Source organism: Urocitellus parryii, chromosome 8, assembly GCF_045843805.1.
Source record: "Urocitellus parryii isolate mUroPar1 chromosome 8, mUroPar1.hap1, whole genome shotgun sequence".
Lineage (NCBI taxonomy): Eukaryota > Metazoa > Chordata > Mammalia > Rodentia > Sciuridae > Urocitellus > Urocitellus parryii.
The window spans coordinates 14,935,694-14,952,366 of NC_135538.1; the positions used below are offsets into that span (position 1 = coordinate 14,935,694).

The 16,673-nt window shown below is 44.7% G+C and overlaps 1 protein-coding gene across 1 annotated transcript in view; it reads right to left on the minus strand.

Moving 5' to 3' along the window:
* The window catches only part of Akap12 (A-kinase anchoring protein 12), a 90,047-nt gene extending 74,103 nt beyond the window's left edge, over window positions 1-15,944 (minus strand). Inside the window, exon 1 of the mRNA XM_026399939.2 lies at window positions 15,631-15,944. Within this exon, the coding sequence (XP_026255724.2) occupies window positions 15,631-15,792 (162 nt within the window). The 5' untranslated portion in view covers window positions 15,793-15,944. The remainder of the gene's footprint in view (window positions 1-15,630) is intronic.
* Window positions 15,945-16,673: the final 729 nt, after the last annotated feature.

The following is a 16,673-nucleotide window of genomic DNA, read 5'->3' on the forward strand; positions in this document are numbered from 1 at the left end:
TAACTTTGAGAAAATCTGGTTAAATTTCCCAGGCTGGCCTTGCACTTGTGATCCTCCTGCTTCAGCCTCCTGAATAGCTGGGATGGTAGGTGGACAATACACACCTCACTCCCAAAATCTACACTTCTGACTTCACATAGCAATGTCTGCCATTAAAATGTGACTGTGAGAACTAAGTACAATAGAGGTGCACCCCCCAAAAAAGTACTCTGTATTTGTGGATCTGCCCAATCTCGCATCCAAATATTTTTTCTAAATACGTATAGATTATTTTTCTTGTTATCATTTCCTAAACCCTACAGTACAACAACTATTTATGCAAAAGCAATATGAAAATATTATGTCATCGCATCTAGGGGACTTGAGCATCTGAGGATTTGGGTATTCTTGGGGGTGCTGGAAGGAATACCCCACAAGCACATGGACTAGACCAGTGTAAAACCCAATAAAATGCCATTTCTATTAATATGGAAAACAAGCATACAAGATTTTAATAGTCTTAAAAAGGTGAAATTTGGGGTTGGGGATGTGGCTCAAGTGGTAGCACACTCGCCTGGCATACGTGCAGCCCGGGTTCGATCCTCAGCACCACATACAAACAAAGATGTTGTGTCCGCCGAGAACTGAAAAATAAATATTAAAATTCTCTCTCTCTCTCTCTTTCTTTCAAAAAAAAAGGTGAAATTTGAAGTTTTTAAAAGTTGAAATCACCTAAAACCCTGGCATCCTCCCATCAAGTTGAGTGAGAATCAGCACAGAAAATTGTACTGAAGAAAAGCGATTTTAAATACATGTATGTCAATTTTAAAAATAAACACAGTTCAGGGCAGGGGAGGTAGCTCAGTGACACAGCACTTGCCTAGCAGGTAAGGCCCTAGGTCGAATACCCAGTACTGCAAAAATAAACAAACACAATTTGATAGATACTAAGATATAAGAATTGGAGTTGCTCCTGACTAAATGGCCAAAAGTAATCTTACAAGAATAGCCCTACATTGATTTTTAGGTTTTATAAATGAATGGCTTTCTTCAAAGTTTAGATGTTATCACCCCAGAATACAGCTACTTTCTTTTGTAGTAATCAACCTATAAGGCTTGGTGATCAGACTTACGGAAAAAAAATAAGTCAGGGTCCTTCTCAAGTTCTTATCTGCAGCTGAGATAAACCAGCTGGTCTGCTTCTAGCAAAGGAATTGTAAGCTTTGGGGACTTTTCCTTCTTCATGACCATAAAAAGCAACAACCAGGGACATTTCCTTCTTCTTGAATTTGCCAGAGGAAGAATTTGCAACTCCATTCAGAAGGCTGTTTGACCCTCCCCTGATCTTGGTCAAGTTCAGAGACAGTTACAATAGCTCCAGTATTCACCGCAGGAGCTGGGTTGGAGGAACACAATAATTTACAGCTCTCAACTCCACAGTGGTCCAATTGTCTCTGGCCCCAGATAACATGGTTAAGGGAGAGTGTGAAGCTTAATGTGGCTTGCAGGAGGGTGATTAGCTCCACGGGAAATTAAGTGCCATAGAAATGGAGTCTATAAACAGTTATTACTTCAGCCTGAAATAAAAACTAAACATGATGCCATTGTCTGGATTGTTGAACAATGAAGTTAATCAAAAGTGTGCTCAATCCAAAAATTTTAATTTTCCTTACTGTTGCCTCCTTTTTGCTTTAGTTTCTACTACTTACGCCCTCTCTGCCAATGTTAGCCAGTCTTGATTTAATTTAATAAGGCCTAAAAATATGCAGCATCTCCTCTCGGGATAATGTAAGGAGTTTCCCCAAATAATATACATTTTAAAATTAGCTAGATCCTACATGCTTCTATTTTAACCAGAGAATAACATTCTCCCAATATTTGCTGAATTCTAAAATTAGAATTAAGTATATAAATCAAAATACTATTTACATGAACAAAATGAAAATCCACCTTCCTCCCACCCCTCGAAAAAAGAAAAGCTGGGTGTGGTGGCACATGCCTATAATCCCAGCAAAATAACAAATAAAAAAGGATTGTAGTTCAGGGGATTCATGTAGCCCAGATTCAATCCCTAGTGCAAAAAAAAAAACAAAGACTGAATGAATGAAGAGAGAAAATTTTCCTTGCAACTATTCTCTCAGTTCCAGATTAAGAATGTAAAGTCAGCCCAGCATAACAAAAAAAAAAAAAAAGTGAATATAAAGTCAGACTCGGAGTCCCCACATACACCCCTAGTCATTAATGACAGGCTTCACACTGCTGATCACAATACTTGCAGAAGTTGCACCCTTGGGTTCAGCACTGTCCACAGCAGAGCCGCTACAGGTGACAGGAGGCTTCCCCCTACCCACCCAGTGCTGAGGTTGGAACCCAGGGCCTCACCCATTAGGGAGCACTTGACCACTGAGCCACACAGCCCTTGGCTTCTTAAGTACTCTAATTGTGGTCTCTGACTTCAGCTTTCCAAACTATTCCCAGTAAAGATACCTATTCTACTTCTTCTTGCAGGGGCTGGGGGAGGGGAGTATATTAATGATAATAACACATTAAAGGTTCTGAAAAATCCTGCAATCGGCAAAAAAAATCTATTAAGCATTAACTCAACTTTTTTCTGGACAATTTTTCACTCGGGAACAATATTTGTCCCACATGCTGAGATTCATTCCTGACTTGTTATTTTACTGGTTCCTTCTTTTAAACATCTTTGTTCTTCAATGATTCACCATGAATTCCATTTCCTACACACCACTTTTGCTGGTACCCTCGTAGGTGCCCCCACGCCTCTGAGCCCTGTCATGTTTGAGCCAATTCAGGGCAAAATACTGTTTCCATGAGCTTAAGTCCACTAGAGACTGTGGGTTCCGTGGTTCATGTAATTATAGTGACTCAAGTGAGTCTCCACACAGCTTAGCAATGACACAAATATCCCCAGTCCCAATTCATTGAGAAGGACTGAGTTTCCTTTTCTTCCTGGATGTGCTTACGCACACCATTTATTACCAGTTGCCGACTACTGTTTGAATAATTTCCATCCGGAGATCATGCAATTAAGAAAAAAAGCATACTTTCAATCACACCTGTGAATTTTCTGGTCACAAGCTGATGACCCCAACTTTTAATTTTTGGCATTTGGGGTGCAGGCACGTGTGGTTCACGGGGGACCTTTGCGTCTAGCCCATCAGAGGCTGAGAAGTTAACTCTGTCACCTCATTTGCCTGGGAGTGAAGCACTCTGGGAAGGAAACCCGCTGGGTCCCCAAGATCCCAGGGACAGCTTGGGAAATTTTCCCCAACCAATGTAATTCTTTAAACCGTGACCTCCTTCCCTGAATACTTAGGCATTCTCTGCATTCCTGCCTGTCATGGAGGAATTGTTTATCAGGCCCAGTTCCAGAAGTGAACTTGAAATCTGTCACTATTGCAAGTCTAGATAAAATTGTCACCACAGACTCTCCACATAGGATCAAAAACTTTTGAGCATTCAAAAGACTCCGTGAGTCTTTAATTCGTGTTTCGAGAATAACCCACCCTCATTTTAATCAAAGCAGAAAAGGTTTTCTTTATTACAAACAAAAGAAAGACTTGTCTAAAATTGCCATCAAACTGCATTCAGAGTAAACTTTCATGACTAGAGGTTTTTCAATGGGAAAAAAAAAGATATAAAACCAATCAACCTAGGTTTTTTGCATCCATTATAGTCAATTATTTTTTGCTTACATTTCTATACTACCTCCTGTCAAGACTGGGGAAAGATGGGAGCAGTAGCTCACAACTGTAATCCCAGCGGCTCAGGACACTGAGGCAGGAGGATCCCAAGTTCAAGACCAGCCTCAGCAACTTAGTGAGATGCCGTCTCAAAATAAAAGATTAAAAAGGGCTGAGGATGGCCGGGTGTGGTGGTGCAGGCCTATAATCCCAGCTGCTTGGGAGGTGGAGGCAGGAGTAAGGCACTAAGCAACTCTGTGAGACCCTGTCTCTAAGTAAAACACAAAATAGGGCTGGGGCTGGGGCTCAGTGGTCGAGTGCCCCTGAATTCAATTCCTAGTACCAAAAAAAAAAAAAAAAAAAAAAAAAAAGCCTAATATTTTAAAAGACTGGAGAAATATTGCAATAATCAGGACAGATTTTGTAAACTTTAGTAGTAATGCTCTCCACTGTTTTCCAATAACTAATGAAAAGTAGCAGAACTAGAACACAAATTTCCATTTTTTAATTTGTGTGTATTTTGGTGGTACTGGGATTTGAACCCAGGGGCTCTTTACCATTCAGCTACCTCCTCAACCCTTTCTACTTTGAGAGTATCTCTCAGAATTGCTGAGGCTGGAGTCAATTGGGATAACAGGCATCACCACCACATCTAGCTTACATTTAAATATTTGTATTTAAAATATAGGAATCAGGGCTAGGGGTGTAGTTCTGGGGTGGAGCCCTTTCTAGCATGCTCTCTGGATCAATCTCCAATACCAAAAAGAAAAAGAAATACAATAGAGGAATTAGGAACTTATGTCTAAATATTGGTTGTACATATCATTTCTGAAACAACTGAGAAAATTCATTTCAGAAAGGGGCTAATTCAGCTGGGTGAGAGGGTGGTGCACACCTGTTAATCCCAGCAACTCAGGAGGCTGAGACAGGAAGGTTGCAAATCCCAAGCCAGCCTCAGCAATTTAGCAAGGCCCTGTCTCAAAACAGAAAATAAAAAGGGGCTAGGGATGTAGCTCAGTGGTAAAGTGCTCTGGGTTCCATACTCATTATGAAAAAAAAGAAAGAAAGAAAACTATCAGGACACAAATGCAGCACGTCTCATTAGGGATGGTCAGTATCAAGGAATGACAGAAATTTGATCCTTGTGGCAAGTAAAACTAATGATGGCTCAGTAAGAAACCACATGCTTAGACTCAAAGAAACTATCCACCTGTAGGTCAAACCAGAGGACAGACTCTGGAGATGAGAAAATTACAAAGCAATATCCTTCCTGAAGTAAAGACAAACCAGGAAGGGGCAAGGGCACATGCATGTAATCCCAGCGTTTTGGGAGGCTGAAATAGGAGAATTTCGAGTTCAAAGCCAGCCTCAGCAACTTAGTGAGGCCCTAAGCAAACTAGTGAGACCTTGTCTCTAAATAAACATATATATAAAAGAGCTGGGGGTATAGCTCAGTGGTTAAGCACTCCTGGGTTCAATTCTTAGTAAACTATGCCCCCCCCCAAAAAAAAAATAAATAGAGATAAGCATCACCAGGAAACCTCGTTTCTTCACCTGCAAATGGACAGGATGCTGTTTGACCAGATGCTTTCATTTTCAGGTGGACCCAGACTTACTGGAGTAGAAGAGCCCCTGCTGCAGGATGTAGTTCTGCTCTGCCAGAGGTTCACGCAGTGATAACGCCTTTATCAGTCCTTCTCTAGGAAGGCTCACTTCTGGTGGCACCTACCCTACTCCACTCTAACATGCTTGACCTCCCAAGGTGCCTCCCACCCCCACCACACCCAATCATGCAGACCAGGATTAATGTTAGTGAATTTCTAGATGCTTCTGCCATTACCTGGAGGAGTCAGCTGCCAAAAAGAAGTCCCAAGTTGTTGCCACTAAGGAATGCACTGGAAGGATACCTTATCAACAGGCGGGGTGGCACAGGCCTATAACCCCAGCTACTCAGGAGGCTAAGGCTGGCAGATTGCAAGTTTGGAGCCTGCCTCAGAACTTGATGAGACCCTGTCTCAAAATAAAAATTTTAAAAAGGGGTGAGGTGACCTCAGTGGTAAAGTACCCTGGGTTTAATCCCCAATGCTACCAAAAAAAAAAAAAAAAAAGAAAGAAAGAAAGAAAGAAAAAAGAAAGGAATGGGAATGTAGTTCAGTGGTAAGCACGTGAAAAATTAAAAAGGCTCCACCTACCCTACTCTAGCACTGAGCCACAATGCTCAGTTAGAGTGCTTGCCCAGCATGTGTGAGGCACTGGGTTCAATCCCCGGCACCATATAAAAATAAAGGTATCGAACCCATCTACAACTAAAAAAAAATGTATCTACAAAAAAGGGGGGCTGGGGATGGAGCTCAATGGTAGAGCACTTGCCTAGTATGTGTAAGATCTTTAGTACCCCCTTCAAAAAAAAAAAAAAGACATTTTAGGTGAAATAGTTGTTGTTTGGCATGGTTTGTTAAACTCCAGTAGAAACCAGGACTGGACGGAACTACTGTTTGACTACTGGAGAAATTAAGACACCCCATATTCCAAGTCTTCACACCTTGTTTGTTTGTTTTTTGTTGTTGTTGTTTTGGTTTGGTTTGGTTTGTTTGGCACTGGGCATTGAACCCAGGGGTCCTTTACCACTGAGCCACATCACCAGACCTTTCTATTTTTATTTATTTTGTTTTAAGCTAGCGTCTTTCTAGGTTGCTGAGGTGGTGCAAAGCTGTGCCCAGCACACAGCCATTTTCCACTGTCCCCACACCAAGCTTGTATCCTCACCACTCCCAGCGATCCTGCTGATGCCTGAGCCAACGCTGCACTGGGAACCCCAGGAGCTCATGGTCATGGTCCACTCAGGGGAGCTGCTGCATCTTCGCTGTGCACGTTATCAGAGGCCTTAAGTGGCTGTTGTCTATGTGGCCCCAGAATTGGCTGGCCACACCTTGATTTATCAACCTCTTCCCGTGATTCTCCTAAAAACATTCAATTCCTTTAGGCCTTGTACTTTCTGGTTTCCTGAGTAATGGCCTCTGATCTGCCTGGAACACTTTCCAAAATATTCTTTTTACAGTGATTATCTGAACACTTCACCAATAGATATGTGCAATATAATGGAAGTTCCCTTATCCATCAAACTCGCTTGAATCTATGTTATTAATGATGACTTCTACAGAGGTTGATCAACCTCAACCGGATTATGAGGTGCTCAGGGGCAAAGCCGTGTACTCTCACTTCTCAGCCTCCCGGGCCTCTAAACCACTCAGTGCTCTTTCTATAGCTAAGTGGTTAGGAAATAGCTACTTGACCCCCTTGTTTTTTTCTTTTTACAGTACTGGGGATTGAGCCTGGGGTGCTCTAATACTGGGCTACAGCCCCCGCCCTTTTATATCTTGAGAAATGAGCTTGCTAAATTGCCAAGGCTGGCCTCGAACCCATGGTCCTGCCTGAGCCTGACGACTGGCGGGAATCATGGTATGTTGAACCACACTGGCTGTTCAAGTTTTCTTTACACATTGAACCCGGATGTCACTTATGGGAGGCAAACACTGGACCAGAGCTGTGTCCCCAGCTGAAGGGCAGCACAGATCCGGCACCTTACGTAGCCTAATGGCATGGGTAAAGAAGCCTCCATCAGTAGCACTTGATTAAAATCATGCAGAAGGAATCTATTTTCTCATCCAGGGGAGTGTGGAAGGAAATAGCTCCTCTTCCCGCTCCATCTTCATATGAAACCCTCCCTTCCACCCACACGGGCTCCAGCCTCAGTGACTGACCTGTCACCTAGGCTGGACATGTCTTGCCAGGAAGGCTGTCTGTCATCTTGAGCACTTGTCTCTGCCCCCACACACTGGGACGGTGCCCACTCGGGGCACCCAGGAATGCCTGATGGCCATTTCAAGACAATAGAACAGCAGGCCCTGGGACCGGTTGGGATTCTGACTCAATTAATCTAGGAGGGAGGGGGTCCAGTGGTATCTTTAAAAACTCCCCAAGTGATCCACCTGCACCACCAGGTTTGGGAGGAAACATTAATTTCTCAGCACCTCACAGTTTGCAGAGTGGGCAAATGACAAACCGAATATGGGCCAGTGAGTTGTAGTGATCTCTACTTCTTCCATTTGGGCTCATTTCATTTACAAATCAAGAACAAAACTGATATTTCACACCAGGATTAAGGTTAGGCAGAATGAAACTACAATGTTCTCCTCTTTTAAAAAAAACATCTCTCAGAGAAACCCTAAGGAAGACAAAAATCTTTGAACTCAGATGAATACTTGAATTAAGAGAAGCTTAAGAGTGCCTGGGAAAGACTGATTTACGGTGCTGTGAACACCTATGTTTTTCTGGGAAAACACATTTATTCCAGTTAACAGAGGCAGGCTGCTTCTTATGAGAATATAAAAGGAAGCTAGGCCCTGGACCAGGGCACATGCCTGTAATCCCAGCTACTAGGGAGGCTGAAGCAGGAAGATCTCATATGTGAGGCCAGCCTGGGAAACTGGGGGAGACCCTGTCTCGAAATAATTCTTTTTCAGGCCTCAAATTTGTGATCCTCCTATCTCAACCTCCCAGAGAGCTACAATTACAGGTGTGGGCCTGTAAGAAAAGGGGGAAAAAATGTTTCATTTTTGGTGAATTGAACCCAGGAGCACTTAACCAGTAAGCCACATCCCCAGCCCTTTTTATATTTTATTTAGAAATAGAATCTTGCTGAGTTTCTTAGAACCTCACTAAGTTGCTAAGGCTGGCTTTGAACTTGCAATCCTCCGGCCTCAGCCTCCCGAGCCGCTAAGATTACAGGTGTGCACTACAGTGCCCATCCTCAAAATGAAATTTTAAAAAAGGGCTGGGGATGTAGCTCAGTGGATGACACATGCCATGCATAGCTATGGTAAATTCCCAGCACTAAAAGGTAATAATAAATGGAAAGTGGCCAGGGTATGCCTATAATCCCAGCAATATGGGAGGCAGAGGCAGGAGGATTGCAAGTTCAAGGCCAGCCTCAGAAATTCACAAAGAGCCTAAGCAACTTTAGTGAGGTCCTGTCTCCAAAAAATGATATAAAAATAAAAAGGGCTGGGTTGCAGCTCAGAGGTCAAGTGCCTTTGGGTTCCATATCCAACACCAGAAAAAATAAAAAACAAAGTGAACATTAAATGAATCTTGTTATACAAGGACTTTATTTTTATTTTTTAATTGACATACCAATGCATAGCTGAAATTTATTAAATTATTGTAACAGGAATTCACTTGATGCTTTGACTATATCCCTTGTGGCTTTGAAACTTACATTGCTTTTTTCTTTTTCCCAATCTTCTTTTTCCTAAACGTATCCTTCCTGATCTCTCCCCCCTAATCTCATTTTCTCTGAGTCACCTCTGTAAAAGCCCCCTATTCCTGCGGATGGGCAGAATTGCAGCCTCTGGGACAGGAGTCCCCTGTGTTTCTCCTTTACTAGCAAAGCAATAAACCTTCTTCCTTTTTGTCAAAACCGTGTTCTTGTTAATGGATTGGCAACAGGGACAAGGACCAAGCTTTCAGCAACATTATCAGTCACCCTTCTATTAGATATACTAATGAATAAAAAACCAAAAGGACAGTATAGGTACAAATCTTGTCCCTAAACATTCTCTAATGTAGTTCAATTTTGCAGGAAAACAGCCCAAGATCTAAGTAAGTAGACAAGTCAAGTAATTAAAACCGTGGATTGCTCAAGAACTCGACAATAAGCATATGTAGTACAGGATTAGGTACTTCTTCCCTCCCCCAGTTCTTCACATGTTTTTCTATTTTGTTATTTTAAAATGAAGCATATTCTGAACTGAAAGGTTATAAGAGAACTAAGAACCAGGTTCAAGGAAATTCAGTTTTGAGTGTTTCCAGAAATAAAAGTACACGGAGTGCTATAAATTCTAATTTCTCACTTCATGAATGACTACTGCGTATGGCATTATCAAGGTCAAGGATAAGCACCTTTTCGTTTTGATGTTTCTTGCATCAGAGTTCTCGAGCTACTGAATGTTTTAAAGCTGATGAAGGCCAATAAAAAGAAAAGCAACTTTATAGCCTCTTTGTGTGTGGTGTGGGGACTGAACGCAGGGCCTGCAACGTGCTGAGGACACGCTGTACTATTGAGCTATACCCTCAGCCCCCGAAACAAAACATCTTATTTCCATTGTGTTAACTGTCCTATCAAATATCAAACTAGGATAATCTTATATCATTTTATAAGCAAGAAGGCATAACAATTGCTCCACGCCAGGGCTGGGGGTAGAGGACAGTGGGCAGACATTTGCCTAGCAGGTAGTGAGGCCCAGAGCCCAATCCCCTATAATACAGCAAAAAGAAAAGAAAAAGAAAAAAAGTTCCTTGATGCCAAATGGATGCACACTTGAGGGAAGCCTTTCAAGTGCAAGTTGCCACTTTCTCACACATCCACCAGCTTAAAAGCTGCAGTGGACACACAAGGGAAGACCCTGCCATCCCCCCAGGCTCTCAGGCGATCACTACCTGTTAAAATTTACCGGAGGCCATGGGTTGCTGAGCTCCTACACGGGGCCCAAGAGACCAAACCAAAATGGAGACACTCAGGCTAAAAATTTCCATGCCTTCCAGATGAAACTAAGCTGTTTCTCTGACCTTCCCAGAAATCTGATGACAGCTCAGTCCACAAACAGGACAGTTGGGGTTGACATAAATCAGTCCCTTCTGCATTAACCTTCCCAAGCAGAGTGTCCGAGATCCACCAGTCCTTTCTGCTTTTTCTGGTTCCCTGAGTCCTTTTCTGTATATAAAGTCCACCTCCTCGGCTGCGCCACTAGAACATCCGTTCTGTTTAGAGAAGGAGGTGCTGCCAGATTCTGGGGTCACCAACGAATGCCTACTAAAACTGGGTGCGGTGAGGTGCACCTGGAGTTCCAGCCACTGGGGAGGTGAGGCCGGAGGATGGTTTGAGCCCATGTAGTTCCTTAGCAGCCTGAGAAACTCAGTGAGAGCCATCGCAGAAAAAAAGAAAAGCCAATTAAGATCTTAAATCAGACTGGGATGGAGCTCGGTAATAGAGCTAGGCCCTGGATTAGGTAGTAGGTCCTGGGTTCAATCCCCAGCCCCACAAACAAACAAAAATCTTTAATAAATTGGGCACCGGGGTGCACACCTGTAATCCCAGCAACGCCAGGAGGCTGAGGAAGTTGGATCGCAAGTTCAAGGCCAGCCTCAGAAACTTATCGAGGGCCTAAGCAACTTAGTGAGACCCTGTCTCAAAATAAAAAAAAAAAAAAAAGGGATGGGAATGTGGCTCAGTGATTAAACCACCCCTAGATTTAAGCCCCCATAAACTACCAACACCCAAAAAAATATCTTCAGCTAAGTTTGTTGTAATTCAGTTTTTTGAGGTTCTAGGAATTGAGCCCAGAGGCACTACACCACTGAACTTCACCCTCAGGCAACCCCCCTTCACCCCCCCCTTTTTTTTTTTCCGTGACAGAGTCTTGCTAAATTGCCCAGACTGGCCTCAAACTTGTAGTCCTCCTGCCTCAGCCTCTAGAGTCTCTGGGATGACAGGTGTGCACCACCATACTCCGCTTATAAGTTGGTGTTTTGACAATCCTAAATGACCATCTTCATACCCACATCTCCAATTTTTGGTCTCTGTTCTAATAAGAAGGCAGTATTCTTTCACTCTGGGAAAAACCTGATGGTGTACGGGTCACCTCAGACACAAAATTCCTTAAATTCTAGTGATTCTAGCGTAAAACTAGCAACTCACCTTAAGGCCAGTTTCATCCTCCACTCCCACTTTGTAAACACAGGGCCACTAGCACACTAGCACAGGCTGGGGAGGGACAGAAGTGCAGAGGAGGCCTGATTGCCTGTTTTAATGCAGACACACCCTTTAATTTAAATCGAACAATGGATATTTCTGTTTGTCTAGATGGGCCCAGTAGCACACCTATAACTCCAGTGACTGCGGAGGCTGAGGAGGGAGGATTGCAAGCTTGAGTCCAGCCTCAGCAATTTAGTGAGACTGTCTGAAAATAAAATAAAAAGGGCTAGGAGAGCAACTCAGGGGTAGAGCTGCCCCTAGGATCCAGCCCCAGTATCACAAAAACAAACAAACAAATAAATAAATAAAAACAAATGAGGAGTGAAGTGGGACTGTTTTTCTGGTACCCAGCAATTGTCAAAATGACCAAGTCTCAAAATTAAACCTGGCAAATAACTGGTCCAGCCACTTTCCCCCCAGAATTTACCCATGAAATTGGTAAAAGATTGGAAGACTCCTTTCATTTTATCACAATGCACCACAGATAAATCACAGATAGAACCCTGGGGGCACCTAAGTGTTAAGCTTGAAGGATGAAAAGGCTTCCTCTCCATCTGACCAATATCAGGAGAATTCAACTAACAGTGTCTTTTTGAGATAAAGGCACTCATGAAAAGGACCTGGAAGTGTGACTCACTGGTAGAGTATGTGCTGGGCACCATGGTCAAGGCCTTGGTTAGATGTCTAGCACCCAGATAAATAAATAAGTAAAATTGGCAAGAGAAAAGGAAAGTATGTTGTATTTGTTAAACAGACAACATAACGACATACTTGATATAAATATTAGATAGAAAAAAATCTGCTAAAACCTTTTAATTAGTAATCAGCATTCGATCCAAGAAAGAAAAACAATGTGTTATAGACTAAACCTCCCCCGAAGGTCCAAAGTTCAAGGTGTGATCTATAATTCAGGGGATATGGTCTAATCAGAACCATTTTTAATATATGTGTCTATTTGAGATTAAAAGCACTTCAAAACTGTACACCAGGGCTGGGCCTGTAGCTCAGGGACAAAACGCTTGCCTAGCCTGCGTGAGGCACTGGGTTCGATCCTCAGCACCATGTACAAATAAACAAATAAGGACATTCTGTTAAAAAAAGAAAAAAGGAAAAATAAGCAAATGATGAGAAAAGGAAAAGAGGATTAAAAAAAACTGTACACTAATAAGGCAGAGAAATAGAAAGCACAGTAGCCAAATCCGAGTTTTTTGCCAAAATTATTCACTTGAACAGATATGCCTGATATAGTCACCAAGATAAGACCAATAATGACAAGATAAGGTCAAAGGGTAAATTATTAAAAAAAAAAAAAAAGGAGATAGGCCAAGGGTTCCCTACTAGACAGTCTCCAGCAAAACCAGAGGGCCAATGTCATCCTTTCTTTCTACAAATATTTACCGGAAGCCTACTACCCACCGGGCAGCATGCTACACATGAACTTTGTGAGCAAAACCAGCTCACAACAGCCACTCACAACAGCCAGAACACCCCAGAAGTCAAAGTCACTAAACCCACAAATTTGGAACAACTGAGAAAAAGAGTCCAAGGCACTGTGGGAGCCCAGAGTGGCAGATGAGACCACTTCGTAGGTCAAGAATTGGAGGTCGGGGTGGGGTAGGGACAAGAATTAGGTGTGCTGAGTCATTCTTAATTCTGGAGTCCCTTTGAAAAAACGTAGGTCTTCAAAACCTGAATAATAAATTCTGCTAGTTGAAATGAAAAACTGCATATATACTCCAAGGATACATGTAAGTGTATTGATTTGCCTCCAAATTGATAACTGGGAAGCATGCCAACAAGTTCAATGATATTGTGGATGTCATTTAAGTAATCTTTTAAAGGAGATTGCTTGGATGTTTCAAGATGGTGGTTGACTACAGCAGAGAACAATAAGGTTATGGAAAAATGGAAAAAAAAAAGGAGAATGGGAGGAATAATTTAAAGTAAACAAATATGAGTTGGGTATAGCGGCATACACCCGTTCATACCAGCAACTCAGGAGGCTGAGGCAGGAGGACTGCAAGTTTGAGGCCAGCCTTAGCAATTTAGTGAGACCCTGTCTCAAAATAAAAAATGGGCTGATGATGTAGCTCAGTGGCAGAGCTCCCCTGGGTTCAATCCCCAGTATAGCAAAAACAAATAAATAAAAATAAATAAAAATTTATGGGGAAAAGGTTTTGTCCATATTTCAGTGTAAACAGTTAATAAGACTTGAGGAGTATAAACACCAAAGGAAAAATGTCCCCTGATTCCAAGTTTTTAGCAATTATACTTTAAAGTCACTTGCATAGCATGATTCTAAACTGGAGTCATTTTGACAGTTGTTGGCATCCAAACATAAGGGAGAAGTATTAAAATGTGACTTAGATAAAAGGATGATTCCTTGGGCCAGAGTTTAAGTACTTATAGAAAATCTATGAATCAGAAATTTCTAGGGACCATGGATTTTACAAGTAACTATGAGTTAAAGACTGGAGGTAAATAAAGCTGGGTGTGGCTGTGCACACCTTAACCCCAGCAACTCTGGAGCCTAAGGAAGGAGGATCCAAGTTCCAGGCCAACCTCAGCAATTTACAGGGAGCTTGTCTCAAAATAAAAAGGACTGGGAGTGCAGCTCAGTGGTAAAGTGCCCTGGATTTGATCCAGTACCAAAACAATTTTTTTAAAGGCTGGAGATTTCTATTATTAAGAGCTCTCTCTCTCTCTCTCTCTCTCTCTCTCTCTCTCTCTCTCTCTCTAGGTGTGGTCAGGTCAGCAACTGGGGAGGCTGAGGCACAGGGAATCACAAGTTCCAGGCCAGTTGGGCAATTTAGCAATCCTCAAGTCTCAGAATTAAAAATAAAGGCTGGGGATGTGACCGTGTGGTTAAACGCCCCTGTGTTCAACTCCCAACACACACAAAAAGAAAAAAATTAAAAATAAAAACGACAGCCTTTCAGCTCAGACTAGGTCAGGTAAAGAGGTCAAAGCAATGAGGTCATAGTTCTACGAAATTTACCTAGATCTCATTTTTTTTCACCTTTTTTGGGGAGGTGGGGGAAAGTATTGGGAATCCCATGCACCCAAAGCCCCATGCATGCTAGACTGAGCTACACCCAGGTCCCCTAACATCACTCTTAAAGGTCCTCATTACTCTGTCCTCAAATGCAACACGAGGGGTTGTTTTTAATAGTATTAAGTATGATTGTCCACATCTCTCCCAAAACGGGTTGGGTGAAGCTTTGCTAATGAACACATATTCTGCAAAACGGGTCTCAAATACAAGGATCAGAACAAGACACAATCTTGGCGGCTGTGCTGGCCCAGATGAAATATTCCAGCTATGAATCCTGAAGGCTACGAAATGCAGTATTTCCAAAGAGTTTCTAGCACTGCCTTCATAGCAAAGAGTCAGGGTATGCTCCTTTACGCCTTAGACCGCATCCTTGGAGAACTTCAAACTACTCCTTCAGTTTTGTCCAACTGAGTCCCACAGGCAGTGAACCGAGCAAAAGGGGGTACAGGGCGCCGGCTTGCTTTCAAAATCTGTCATTCCTTTCAGAAATGCTGCATCTGCCCAGGTTTTCTCTGGCTCAGAGGGAGCTACACCCTAGGCTCTCTGCATCAGGAAGGCGACATCTGCTCCAGCCGCTGCTGCAGGAGCACTGGGTACCAAACCCTGCGGCTCAGCGCAGCTGGTGGAAAAGGCTACACCCGGCGGAAAACCGAGGATGGCGGTTCGCCGGGCTTCCGCGCCTACCCGGCCCCACCACCGACCTTCCCCGGGGAGCTCCAGATGCCCAGCGGGTGGTGAGTTCTCCACGGATGCCCCACGCAGCCCATCAACCTGGGCTGAATGGCTCCTACCGGAAGAGTGGAGAAAAGCTCAGGAGCGGTGGGCAGGGGCGGATTTTATTACTGCGGATGGCGCAGTCGCCTCCCCTAGAGACCCACGACAAAGATGCAAGTCCCCAGCCGCGCTCGCTGCGGTTCTGGCCCCGCCCCGGCGCGAAAGACCCTGCAAAGCCTAGCCAGAGGGGTTCGCGCTGTGAGTTTGCAGAGGGGCTGGACCGACTGGGAAGTTCTCCCCGGCGGAAATCGGAGGGACCCCTCCGTCCCCGCCTCCCCGGGGCAGGTGGCCGCGCTCGCCCGTACCTTGGTGGAGGGGTCCGCGGCGATGATGGTGGGGTCCTCTGACGTGTCCGGAGCCGCCTCCGCCGAGGGGCCGCCGCTGATGAGCTCGGGCTCGGCCGGTGTGTCGCTCCCCTCCGGCGGCTGCTCCGGGCTCCGCTGCTCGGTGGAGCTCCCGGCACCCATGGCTCCCCTGGCTCTCCCGCGCCCAGCCGCCGGGTAACGCCTTCCCCCCAATCGCAGGGCCGCGGGCAGACCGAGAAGACGCGCCCGCTAGGTCCCAAGAGCGCCTTGCCCTCCGCGGTCCTCCTGCGAACGCGCCCCGACTGAGAATGAGGGAGACGCGCTCACTGCAAACTCCTTAAAAGAAAAAAAAAAAAAAAAGCCACCTCTTAGCCTCCTCCCCCCGCCTTGTTTTTCCCTGGCTTCATCACATGAGCGCAGCCCCAGACACGCCTTGCAGCAGCATCTCCCCCCAGGCTGCTAGGACCAGAGGCGCGGCCAGACGCCACCCAGGTCCTGGCCAGCCGCCAGCACGGCCCCCAGGGCGCCTCCCGCTCCCGACCGGCAGAGCGCTGCGGGGACGACCCAGGCAGGGCTGCAGAAGGTGGGGAGACCGCCAGAAAGAGGGGGAGTCAGAAGCTTCCCTGGGACATTCAGGGAACCGGGTTTTCTTCAATGATTGATAACCCGAAGCAGGAGCTTCTGCTGGGGCTGCCTTGCCACTCGCCCAACAGCCAACCCAGATCCTCGTTTGCTTTCCTTCAGCTTGTGTTTGACTCTAAACATTTGTTCCTGCCTCCTCCCCGTTAACAGGATAAAGGCAAACGCTCCTGCTCCCCTCCGGAGTCTGACCATATTAGGGCAGCTCACGTGGCAGGAGCTGAGAATTGAGAGGTTAACGCAGTCAGGCCACCTATGAGGTGGGCCTGGAGGCCCCAGGCTCGCCCATCATCCCGAGCCAGTGATGTCAGCTGATGCCGTCAGCAGCACCCGCTGCCCTCCTTCCCTAGGGAACCTGGGGGGAAATGAGCCTGTTACTGGAAATGTGCCTGTCCTTTGACGGC